Source organism: Moschus berezovskii, chromosome 12 (genome assembly GCF_049115385.1).
Source record: "Moschus berezovskii isolate FMDL1 chromosome 12, NW_MosBer_1.0, whole genome shotgun sequence".
Classification (NCBI taxonomy): domain Eukaryota; kingdom Metazoa; phylum Chordata; class Mammalia; order Artiodactyla; family Moschidae; genus Moschus; species Moschus berezovskii.
Genome location: NC_142471.1, coordinates 97,172,294 through 97,184,856, shown reverse-complemented (window position 1 = coordinate 97,184,856; position 12,563 = coordinate 97,172,294). Strand labels below are relative to the sequence as shown.

The window sequence follows — 12,563 nt, the reverse complement described above, 5'->3', positions numbered from 1 at the left end:
CCAGAGTCCCCGCCTTAGCCGTGAGGGGTGGCAGGGCTGTGGCCCAGGCCTGGGCTGGCCGGGGCCAGAGGGGAAGCCGTCCGGGGTGGGCTGACCATCTAGGCTTCAGAGAAGACACAAAGCAGGCGTCCTCCCAAGTCCCTGCCTAGTCACCGCAGCAAAGCCTCGATCGAACCGGACCTGTGGTCCTCTCACAGGGACACTGGGCGGAAGGGGCAGGGAGAAGCCAGACCATAGGGCAGCGGGCAGGGTCCAGCAGGACAGAAAATCCCAGAGGACGTAAAGGACAGCGTGGCGTCTTACCTTTAAAGTCAAATTGGTAGATGTTTTTTAAGGATTCGTGAAGAAAGTAAAAGCTTCCTAGCGCCTGCAGAGCAAAAAGAGAAACCAAGTGAGCGGTGTGAGACGCGCCTACAGCGGTTTTTTTGCACGACTCCAGCTCGTGGTGGCCAGGCACGGCCCCTGAGCCTCAGCGGCCAGCGCCGACACCTCCCGACCCGGACACCCTGCGCTCCTGCCTTAAGCCAGGCCCCTGTGCCCGCCCCGCTACCCACGTCCGCTGCGGGGCCCACCCTGCAGGACGGAGCTGCAGCCACCCTGCCCCTGAGCCGCCGGCCATGAGCAGCACCACCAGCCACCCGCCGGCGCCAGGAGCGGCTCTGGGCGACCAGCTCGGCCCAGCGCCCCGCTCAGGAGGCCAAGTGCGGGCCTGGGCGGGGCGGGACGGGGCACCCAAAGCCAGAAGTCATTTGTTTACCTGGAATTCAAACTTCACTTGGGATGTGTGAGTGCACGCGTGCGTGTGTCCGTGTGTGTGACGGGGACTCAGGCATGTGGTCAGTGGCTGGGGCTCGGCAGGCACAGAACAAACAGCCCACGTGCCACTCGCCCGACCCCAGCCGTCACCAGCTGCCCTGCACCCTCCCCTCCATGCGCACGCCCGAGGCCCGGCCTCTGCTTTCTGTTCTGAACTCGGACAGCCGTGGCCCCTCCAAGAAGCGGACTCGGGCAGCGCGGGGACCCCAGGAGCATGAGGACCACACCCGCCGGTGAATCTAACAGCCGTTCCGCTCACTGGGCCTGCAAATGGGCACCCTTTCATCTCTGTGCGGAGAGTGAGCACTCAGAAAAAGCCTGAGTAAAGAAACGTGATTGCAAACATTCGAACTACTGCCTCACTGAATGCAATAAAGCTAATATAATATTAAGAAGTTTATGATAAATGGAAAATAAATTGCCAATGAGGGACAGAAACTGTAACTCAGAGTCAGAAAATCCATAATTAGCTCTAATGAGTATTTCAAGTCAAAGTGCCACCCAACTTTTCTGACACCTGACTGACCCCATCGATGCCGTTCAGGGCCCGTTTGTCAGCAGCTGCGAGGATGTCTGGAGGGAAGCGAGCAGCGCCGGGCGCCGGCCCGTGGGTCCTCTGACCCCGCAACTGTCAGAACAGTGTTCATCATGTCGGAGAGTATTGACTCCTTGCCTGCTTTGCTAGAAACAATTAAAATATTTTTTACATATTTATAAACCTGACTGTCAGGAGTGCTTATTTTCTCCATTAGTGAAAAGCAGGCCAGCTGCTGCTGTGTCCACCGGAGCTCAGGCATGGGGCAGGAGCCCTGACCGACAGCAGCAGCATGGTCTTGGGGGCAGACTTGCCCCGAGGGTACGGGGATCCAGCGGCCGGAGTTCTCGGGGCAGGGCTCTGAACGGATGCAGTGTGAGCCTGGATCCAGGGCCGTGCGACCCCCACATGAGCACCAGGGGTGAGCACGGCAGGAGACGTGGTCCAGGGCCCCGGTTACACCCGCTTGGCAGCGCAAGATCCCTCAAGGATCTGCAAATGCTGCGAAGACAGTCTCTCCCATAGCGACTGAGTCGGCTGACAGCTGATGGGACCAGGGCCACACCTAGGTGCTCGTCTGCCTTTGGGGGGCTGAGGGCTGTGGACCACGAGCCTCTCTCCCCAGGTCAGGGGACGGGGAGACCGCTCCCCACACTGGACAAGAAGCCACGCGTCTGCAGACGTCCAGCAGACGCAAAGCGCAGGCTTGCCAAGGGTCCCGCAGATAAGCCGCTGCCCACTCGCTGTGCAAGCCGACGTGGCCGCAGGGGCCAGCCCGCGGATGTGCATCCACCGCCTCTTATTGGCAAACGAATCGGCTGCTCCAGGACCCGCCATCTCGGGGTGACGCCCTTGCCTCTGTGTCGGATCGCTGGCTTTCCTGGGGAAGAGACGGCCCCTAGCGCTGGAGTCACAGGGGCATGTTTGCCTCCAGACACACGGAAGAGGGAAACACACACGTCTCCTCACACACTGATGTGTCCAAGGCGTTCACCACGAGCGCTGATGCTACAGGGAACACTGCGCGGCGTTCTTGAGCACACACGAGAGACATGCCATCCCTGCACGCGTGTATTAAGTGCACGTGAGTGGGACACGTGGCTGGAGTTTCTGGGTCACACTGTGTAGGCCCCTTCCACGCAGGTTTCTACACAGTGCCGTGACGACCCCGCTCCTTGCCCAGCGGTGCCCACTGCCCACCCCCTTGCCCGGACCTGGTACCGGCAGACCAGCTGGTCACCCTCAGTGGCTGCAGGCCCGCAGGGCGGCCCCCCAGGCATCTCAGCTGTGTTTCCCTTACTCTGGAGCAGCTGAGCACCTCCCTCCAGGACAGCGGCCGTGCGGGCTTCTCCTGAGCACCTTGCTCTCACCCTGTGTCCGTTTCCTATCCCCCGTGTCTGTTACCTGCACAGCAAGGAACTTCTCCCATGCCTCGGCTCACCTCGTCGGTTTTTTGTAAAGCTTTTATTTTTAAGGAAGTCAAATGAGGCGACATCTCCTTCACGGTTTTAGGCTTCCATGTTTTGTTTGGCAAGAGTTCTCTCTGACTCCATGACGAGTCTCGGCGCTCCCTGATACCCGGGCTGCTCAGAGGAGGCAGCCTTTCCCTGGAAACCGGCAGCATCCAGGTCCACGTGAGGACAGGTTGGCCAAGCAGGTAATGCCCACGATGGCCGAGCATGGCCGTCCTCGGGCTGGAGGCCAGCGCAGCCAAAGAGGCTGTGGTGAGGGGGTGACCGGAGCGCGGGGGCAGGGCTGGGCTGACAGGGGAGAGGCGTAAGGCTGCCTTTTCCAAGGCCGGGGATGTGTCTGCGGGCAGAGCACAGGCGCCCCTCCACCCACGTGGTTCCCCGTCGTTCACGTGAAGGCCGCACTCCCATCTCTTCAGGGCTCTGTTCTCTGGGCTCTCGACTCTTCCCATCGGTCTATTTCTAACAGCACTTTTTCCTAGCTTAGCTTTATAATAAGTCTTCATATTCAGTAGCAGAGATAAATGCCCCGCTTTGCTTTTCTTCACAACTGCTTTCGTTATTTTTGGCCCTCTGTACTTCAAAGTGAAACTCCCCCAACAGCTGCCAAATTACACGCAGACATCCTGCTGGGGAGAAGACCGCACACAGACTGCCCTGGGGACAGCGGGCGTCTTCAAGGCACGCGGCCTTCCTTCGCATAAACGCGACACGCCTTGAACCACACTCAGGTCTGGTCTATAGGGCGTTAAAGCGGAGCGCTGCTCTAAGAGGGTTTAAAAAGTCAGGCCAGCCTTGCACTCCTGGCCCCAGGCTGGCTTGATCAAGACACACGTGCTCACACTCGGGTCCTGGCGGCTGGACTGCGTCCAGGGCCTTCGACTGCTCCCCGCCTGGTCCTCATCCTCACCACCTGGTGACTTCGCTGAGCAGAGTCTGTGACGGCCCACCTGTGAGTTAGAGCGAGACTTCCCTGGACCCTCGGCTTCCCCACAGCGTGGACACCTGACCCCGCAGGACGCCACTCTCAGCCCCTCCGGGGGCCCGCTCTGACTCCACGGGCGGCTGCACAGGCTCTGTCTCCTAGACACCAGCTCAAGTGTGGTGCCCCGCCGGGGTCAGCCTCGGGTGTGGGACACGCAGTTCTGCGCGCACGTCCCACGGGGGCCGGCCTCCTGGACTCGGGACCCTGCAGCATCGCCCCGTCTCCTGCTAGAACCCTGGTCCTCCCTGGATGGGGCATGCCCACCACCACGCCCTCCCCAAACGGCCCCTTCCCGCACGACTGATGCTCATGGCACTGCACACCCTCCGTTCCCCCCGTCTGCTGCGGGGCCACCAGAAGCCTGGTCCTGTCCCCCGGTCACCCCCTCACCACAGACCCCCGGCTCGCAAAGCTCTGGCCACACTGGCCTCCAGCCTGAGGACAGCCACGCTCCGCCACCACAGGCACTCCTGCTTTGCCACCATCCTCTCACGCAAGCCCTGATGCTGACATTCCCATGGAGACGCTGCCTCCTCTGAGCAGCCCTCCCAGACTGCAGCCCCCGCACAGCCCCGCCCTTCTGCGGTGCTGCCCACTCTGGCTGTGTGCTTATTTTCTTCTCTACCAGGAGGGGAGGGCTTCCCTGGTGGCTCAGACGGTAAGTGTCTGCCTGAAGTGCGGGAGACCCGGGTTCGATCCCTGGGTTGGGAAGATCTCCTGGAGAAGGAAATGGCGACCCACTCCAGTACTCTTGCCTGGAAAATCCCATGGATGGAGGAGCCTGGTAGGCGACAGTCCATGGGGTTGCAAAGAGTCGGACATGACTGAGCGACTTCACTTCACTTCACCAGGAGGGGAGGGAGCTCCTGGAGGGGGCCTGGTCACCTCTGAGTCCCCAGCACAAGGCCTGGCACGTGGCAGGAATCACTGCACGGTGAGACTCAGAGGCGTATCCCCCACCTCCCCAGGAGATGGGTCCATGGCTCGGAGCCAGTGCGCCACAGGTCTCGGAGGACAAGCAACCCCGGCCTCACCGCAGCTCCGAGAAGCCAAGCACGATGCACGGAGTCACACGCCTTTACCAACAAGAGGAACGGCCCTCTCTCTCACAAGGGGAAGCTCCCAGGCTCCTGGTTTTAAAACAATTTAACAGATTGAGTAATAAATCAAAGCAAAGTTACTGCAACATTCATTAGATTATAAACTATAATAAATGAAACAAGGCTTCTGCTTCAATCAGTGCAGAGCTTCATTGATCTCCGGCATAATAAACTCGAGGATGGCCAGCCTAATTGGATGGGGCATCCTGACTGCCCATGCTGGCCTGCGTCACCGGGGGGCGGCCTGCAGGAGAGGCTGCACACAGGTGTCACTGTCACAGGCGCCCGGCCCCGCAGAGCTGGTCTGTGACCCTCGCAAATGAGAACTGACTTGTTCACAAAGTACCGACTGTCCAGGTCAGCCCCTGGAGCGATGGCCGGGCCCCCGCTGACCTCCGAGCCCCGCTCCCCGCGGCCCGCCCACGCCAGGGACGCATGTGATTTCATTTTGTCTCCTGCCCAACGGCCAGCATCAGAAGTTAATCAAATTGGCTGTCCATTGTATTCATCTATGTACAAAGCTAATGATATTCTGCTGCTGAATTAAAAAGCATTTTATAAAGCGTGCGCCGTGCGCTGAACCCTGTCACAGCCCGGCCCCGCTGTCCCCACTCAGGCTGCCCAGAAGGGGCAACAGCCACTCAGCATCCGCTGCCCCTGGCAGGTCCCTCGAGGTTAACGCGCCGTTGACATGCCTGATCACTGCGGCAAGGAGGCCGACATGTCACCAGGCCCTGCAGACACGGACCACGGAGAGGGCTTGTCACTGGGTCCCCAGACTGCGGGACAGTGGTCTCAACCTGCCTGGGCAAGGCCCCCTCGGGCCAGGATGGCCCTGCCAAGGCACCCGCCCTGCAAACCACCGGGGCCCACTCGGGCAGCGAGGAGTCCAGCCTGAGAGCCTGTGGGCTGGGTGAGGCCCGGGACGGCGACCAGGACTCTGGACGGAAGGCCAGCTTCTGAGCAGGGGCACTGTCCCCGGGACGTCCTGAGAGCAGACGGGGCCTGAGCGACGAGCCCAGGGTTCCTGCTGGCAGCTGCAAGTGGACGCTGCATGGTCTGAGGTGGGGACGGCTCAGAGGGGATGCATCCAGCTTTGGACGAGCTGAGGCTGAAATGGCCCCAGGATGCCTTGCAGGCCCGGAGTCCAGGAGAGAGGTCTGGCCCCAATGCAGACGCAGTGGTTGGCATGTGCAGAGTCCTCAGCAAAGGTGCTGCACTGCCGGGGCAAAGGGCAGGGTCGGTGAGGGCCCAGGGGGCGGGGGCGGGCAGGGGTGACGGGCGGCCCTCAGGGACATGCAGGGGTCAGCGGGGGTCAGGCACGGTGGGCAAGAGGCAGGACGGGGCAGGAGGTGCCCTGGAGCAGAGTCTCCAGGGTGCAGGGACACTGAGGGCTTGGGGAGGGGCACCAACTCTGGGCCCAGCTCGGGGGCAGGGGCAGCGTACGGGAAGTTCCGGCTCGAGAAGCTCCTCGCAGCCCGTGGCCCAGGCTGGGGACTTGGGACTCCCCAGGCCCATGCGGCACCCGGGGACACCTCAGCTGTCCTGTCCATGGCCCAGCCCGCCCCCTGCAGAATCACTCGCTTTACTCAGCACAGTATCTTGGACCTTCCTTTTCAGAAGGGAAAGGCTCCTGACTCTGCCTGACTTAACAGGTTCCAGGGGCTGCCGCCCGGCCACAGGTGGGAAAGTAAACCTGTCCACGAGACAGAATTCCCTCCCAGGCGACGGAACACTGCAGACCCGGAGCCCCTCGGCGAGCACCCCAGACCCCCTTCAACCCCGCATCACCATCTTATCCTCTCGAGATGAGAGTTCTTTGCAGGATGAATGCTCTTTTCAGTATTACTGGGCAAACGGAAAGCTTGGATAATAAGCAAAGAAAAACATCAGACTTATTTAAAATGACTAGTCTTGTTTATGAGATTCGTTGTCATATTCCCCATGTCTAAATGATCAGCAAAGCAAATCGATAAACTTTTATGCCAATTAAATTACGCAGAGAGTTTCCATCATAATTAAAGCAGCTCGGACTTCATCTTTCGTCTTCTGAAAATCATTAGCTTTTCAATTACAATTTCATTCTTAACGAGTGCTCTGGAGAAACAGGCTACGGGCATCACAGACAGAGGACGGTTAAGGGAAAACGCGCCTCAGGGCCACCTGCACCAGGCAACGCTGTTTACAAGATGCGTGTGCCGTGGAGACACCTGCGCGGTAAACGCGACCAGGAAGGTTTAACCGATTCTCAAACTCCGACCCCACTGGAAACTGCCAACCTCTGCTTCAAATAACCTAACACCGCGCCCATTCCACAGAGATGCTAACACAGCAGCACCCGCAGAGGGCACGGCTCACGGCCCCAGCCCCTCAGCCCTCCTCACCCTGGCAGTCGGGGGCACCACCGTCCCTACTGCTGGTGGGTCTCGCGCCTCCGTCGACACCGCAGGCTGTCTCCCCGCCGCTTGGCCCCGCCACGCCCACCCTCCCCCGTCCTTCCTGCCCGCAGTGTCCGCTTCCTTCTGGCGGCCGCTCCCCGCTGCGAGGAGAACATCCTTCAGGATGTGTCCCCTTGGACCGGGGCGCTGCAGCCGACTCCTTTCCGGTTTCGTCTGAATAACAAGTTGGTCTCCCCCTGCATCCTGGACGGGACTCTCCGCTGGCCTCTCCCTCGGGGCGTGGCTGTGGCTGGGGGGCGTCCCTCCACATCGTGGTCACCACTGCCCCTTTCAGGGACCATCTTCCCCACGGCCGCTTTCCAAGGGGCCCCTTGGTCCGGGGCTCTGCTCCGTTTTGCTGTGACCTCTCTGGGCGCTGATTTTTTATCTCCCTGAGCTTGTGCATTTGTCCCTCGTCCGTTGGGAAACCCTCACTATTTTCTCTTGAGAGTGGCGTCCCCTCGGCCACGTCGGCGGGGCCACATGGCGGGCACTCACCTCTGTCCCACGGCCGGGTCCTTCCAGACACTCTCACGCTTTCTGCGGCCGCCTGTGTCCACGCTCCGTGTCTTCCACTCCGAAGTCTCCAGCCCCGAGACTGGGCACACACAGAGGCTCTCCCTGGTGGGGGTGCTTGGTCCAACCCACCCTCGGAGGTCTTCGAGGGGCCGCTCACGCATCAGGAAGGCGCACGGCACCTCCGCGGTCCCCCTGGGGTCAGGGCACGCCAGTTCCCACTGCAGTCCTCCGTGCTCCATGCCCGGGGCCAACCTGACCCGACCGTCCCCCGCCACACTGGGCTCAGGCCCGCCTTCCTCCCTAGCTGTCTTCTGGGCCGAGAGGCACAGGGAACTCAGACCTCGGTTCCGGAGCAGAAGCCTGAGCTCACCTCCTGCACCGGCTCTTCCTGTCTGGGGAGGTGGTTGCGGGGTCTGCCCCCCTCCGGTCCCAGGCGGAGCTGGATCAGTGGACCGCCAGCCCGATGAGAGGTGAGGGGCCCCGCCAGGGTGGGGGACAGAGCCCGGCCTCACACGTGACAACACGGCGCAGCAGGCCAGGAGGTGCTCGGCCAGGACAGGCGCCCGCCCCTCGCAGGGTGAAGCCCGGCCGCCCACCTGGCAGGAGCTCCGCCCCTCCGCCGGGCCCACCCAAACAGAGGCACACGCGGGGGTGCCCACGCACCCCATGCCCACACCACGGGGGCAGGGCCACAACGTGACAGACACGCCCCTCCTCCCGGCCCTCAACCCCAACACGGGTGGGACCTACTGACCGAGGCTCAGGGAGCCGGTGCTGCCCACCCCCGGGCGCCACAGCCCTGGCCACACTCAGCTCTGTGTCCTTTGAGAGGACAGTAAGAGAAGCCGTGTTTTCCTAGGACCCAGGAGAGAGGAGGTCAGGAGCGTCTTTCCAGGAAAGAGGAAACAGCGGCCTGTGTTTGCTGATGGGGAAGGCCAGTGGCGCTGGTGGGGGGCTCCGATGGTCCCTGCTGGGAGGCTGGGGGACGCCAAGTCCCAGCCACGAGCCTGATGCCCGGGACAGTCTGGGACAGGCTCATGTGGCCCAGGCGCACCCTCTCCTCAGGGACCAGGGCCCCTGTGTCCTGCTGCCCACTGGTCAGAGCTGCCCCCCAAGTGGCAGAACCACATGGGGCAGGGTCTTGATGTGGTGGGGTGCACTGCCGGTGGGAGGGGGACACGGGGCCCAGGGGCCGCAGGCAGGCCGGGGAGAGGCAGCTCCAGGCCTCAGTGGTGAGAGAAGGCATCCTGGGGGGAGGTTTGTGAGGCTGGGTTTGCTGGGTGGTCTGGAGGGTCAGGGGGCTTAGGAGCTGGAGAGACTGCAGGGAGGGTGGGAGGCACTGCTGGGGGCTGTGAGGGCTGCCTGTGTGCAGGCAACACTGAATGATCTGGGAGCGCGAAGCCAGGGTGCATCCTGCAGACACCACCCCAGCCGGGGGAAGACACGTGGAATGTGAACAGCTGCTCGGGGCTCAGGCTAAGATCCCAGCACTGCGAGCCTGCCACCCCCACACCGCGATGTCTCAAAGTGCATGCAGCATGCAGTCCCACCTCAGCCAGGGGAGCCCGCCCCTAGCCCCTCCCCAGCCAGAGGCCGCCCCCACTCCTGAAGCCAGCAGGCCGGCGGGAGCATGGTCACCCATCCCAGGAGTGTCCTTGGGCGGCGTCCTGTCGAGAATGAACCCGGGTTGCTAGCCTGTTCTACTCTGGAAGGATGCACCGGCAGGTCTGAAAGCGCAGGGTTCAGGACACATGTGACTCTCCTGCGGTTGAGAGGCTAAGACTCCCTGCTCCCAGTGCAGGGGCCCGGCTCCACCCCCGGTCAGGGGTCTGGACCCCCCACGCCTCAGCACAGACCGAAGATCCTGTGTGGTGCAATCAGGATCTGGCGCCGCCAAATGAGCTAAACACTTTTCAGAAAGAACAGCATGTGTGTGTGTCCCCTCTTTATCGTCTGCCTGCAGGGCCACAGAGGGCCTCAGGTTGGAGGCCAGGCCTGTGACCCTCCAGACGGCCCACCAGGTCTGGTCACTAGTGTCTCTGGGCCTTTCTGTCCCCAGGCCCCCAGCCTTAAAGAGTGGGATCATGGAAGGACTTTCAAAACAATCCTGGCAAACAGCAGGTGCCCAATGAAGGCAGCAGAGCTGGTGACGCCTCCGTTCGGCTGTTTTTGCCAAAAGCACACAGCTCATCCCAGCGAGTGCTGCCGTCAGGGGTGAGGACACACGAGGCCGGCAGGAACAAGCGAACCGGAAAGCGAGGTTTGAGGTCACCCCGAGGAGAGACGCCGTGGCCCCCACATGGCCCTTGGAATCCGAGTCCACCTGCTGCGGGAGCCGCATCTGTCCCCCCGCCCCCATCACGCTCTGATTAACCCTGCCGATGCTGCTTACAATAAGCCATTAGGACAGCGGCCGGGAATTCCATTTTTCCCTGTTGAGCCATAAAATCAATCACGCTGAGTTTTTATTACGTAACCTCCTCAGAGGGAAACGGTCCGAGGTTAAGCTATTGGAGGTGCTCCAACGTGGGCGGGAGGAGTCTGTCCACATGCTCCCCCTGGAAGGGGCGGTCTCAGCTCCATTTACACATTGTCTCCCCTGCGGCGCCTGGACGGGCAGCGGGGGCTGCTCTGACTGTAGGAGAACTTGGGAGATGAACCCAAAGGACACAAAGGACTGCGACGTCCCGGGAAACGGGCGAGACCCCCAGGTCCTCTCATCTAAAAGGCGCCAGCGACACCTACCCGAACCACCCTCCCGCGGTCGGTCACCGCACGGCCTGGACACGAGAGCATCCCCAAACCCGAGGCTTCTGTGGGCTGGGACCGAGAGACACAAAACAGACACAAAAGTCACACCTGGAAGATCCCCGCTCCAACTTCTGGTCGATGCGCTCAGCCAAAAGGTCAGAGCGCGGAATTTGCCGGATAAATAAATGTCGGCGAGGCGGATGAATCACCGGAGAATTGGTGCATGGCAGCGAATAAATAACCCGCAGATGCCGCCCAAACCCTATTATTCCCGCTTCTCCCGGAGCCGAGATTCATGTCCCCGCATGCCGCCGGTTCATCACCGACCAGCATCATCCCTCTTCCGCACTCGCTGGGCAGTGCGCGGCCCCTGGAGGGCCCTTTACTGCTTAATTCCCCATCATCCGCTCCACTGAACAGCTTAATCTCTGCTTGTATGATCAATACTATATCAGTGTAAATTAAAATGACAATTTTAAAGTAATTAAGCCTGTTAATGCTTGATTCAAATGTCATTATTTGCACAAGGGATCGAGGAGAAATTACACGGTGTCCAGGGTGACAGGAAGCTGTCTGAGCCACGGCCGCCAGCCGCGCGGAGCCACCGGGGGCTTCAGCAAAGCGGATTAACTCTGCTGCACCCTGCCAGGCTACCTACACAATTTCTGAAGAGGATAACGTAATTTGATAAATCTAATTCCAGTGACAAACTCAATTATTGTGATAATAGATGAAAACTAGGAGGAGATTCTGTACCAGGCCCACAGTTTAGAAAATACACTTAACTCCGGAACGAGGTACAACAGTTATGATTTGATTGGATTTGTTCTCTCTCTTCGTAAAACCCTTTAGGTAATTTCGATGGTTGGAAGAAGGGCCTGCGTTTATTGAATAGCAGGGCTCTGAGCCCGGTGGGGCCGCAGCCCCGCTGGGCCGGGTCACAGTGGGGCGTCTCCGCATGCTCGGGCCACCGCGCTTAGACAGCACAATCAGATCACACGTTCCCAGGTCCCAGGGGCCGACACAGAAACCTTGGCCTCACCCGATCCCGGCTGGTCTGGTCCCAGCTCGGACAGCTGTGTCCAGCCATTGTTTGCCTGAGTGGTGGGTGGGAGTGAGGGGATTAATAGAAAGAGAATTAGACAAACAAACAGCAGATCACCTTTACCCGGCTGTGACCCAGAGCGCTGGGCGCGCAGCACGGCCGGCCCGTCTGACCGAGTCTCCTGTGCAGGTGCTTTTCCACTTGAGCCACTTGGGGGTGGGGATGGGGTGCAAAAAGGGGGCCGCGGCCCCAGTCCATGGGGGCCGTTCCAAGGGCACGCCGGCCAGTCTCGGGCCCCGTCCATCAGATCAGCAGTAGAAGCTGACAGCCAAGCATTAATATCAGGATGAAGAGCGAAGTGGAGCCGTTTCCGCCTGAAAGATGGGTAAGCTGTGCAGCCGGGCTTCCGAGGTTCCGACAAGAATTCGGCCCGGGGGGCAGGAGAGCCCCGGCCCCCGGCCAGGACCGCGGGCTCTGACCCCGGTTTGCGGGTCGTCAGAGCCTCACGCCTGCTGCAGGGGAGGGCCCGTCAGGACCCCTGTACCGGGCAAGCCCACACCGTTCCCGGCCCTCTGGCCGACGGCGCTGGCCCACACAGGACGTGGCATGATGTGGATGGTGGACCCCACAGACACAGGCCCAGAAAGGACGTCGCGACAGGCAGAGCGTGAAGGCCACGGCCCCTGCCCGCCGGGTTAAAATGCATGGGCACCGCAGGGCGAGGACAGGAGGCCGGACCCGCTCAGCCACAAGAGGGGGCACCAGGGCTGGGGCCAACGCTGGACGGCGGATGCAGCCCTGCCCCTGCGACTGGCACAGGCGTCCTCTCCCGGAGGCCACACAGCCAGGGCCCCGTGGACGGGCCGTGGACAGTCTCCAAGGCAGAACCCGGCCACCCCACACCG

At 61.3% G+C, this 12,563-nt stretch overlaps 1 protein-coding gene across 1 annotated transcript in view; it reads right to left on the bottom strand.

Annotated features, from left to right (window-relative positions):
- INPP5A (inositol polyphosphate-5-phosphatase A) overlaps positions 1-12,563 on the bottom strand; it is a 154,296-nt gene that overhangs the window by 49,366 nt on the left and 92,367 nt on the right. Inside the window, exon 5 of the mRNA XM_055424373.2 lies at positions 304-367. Within this exon, the coding sequence (XP_055280348.1) occupies positions 304-367 (64 nt within the window). The remainder of the gene's footprint in view (positions 1-303; positions 368-12,563) is intronic.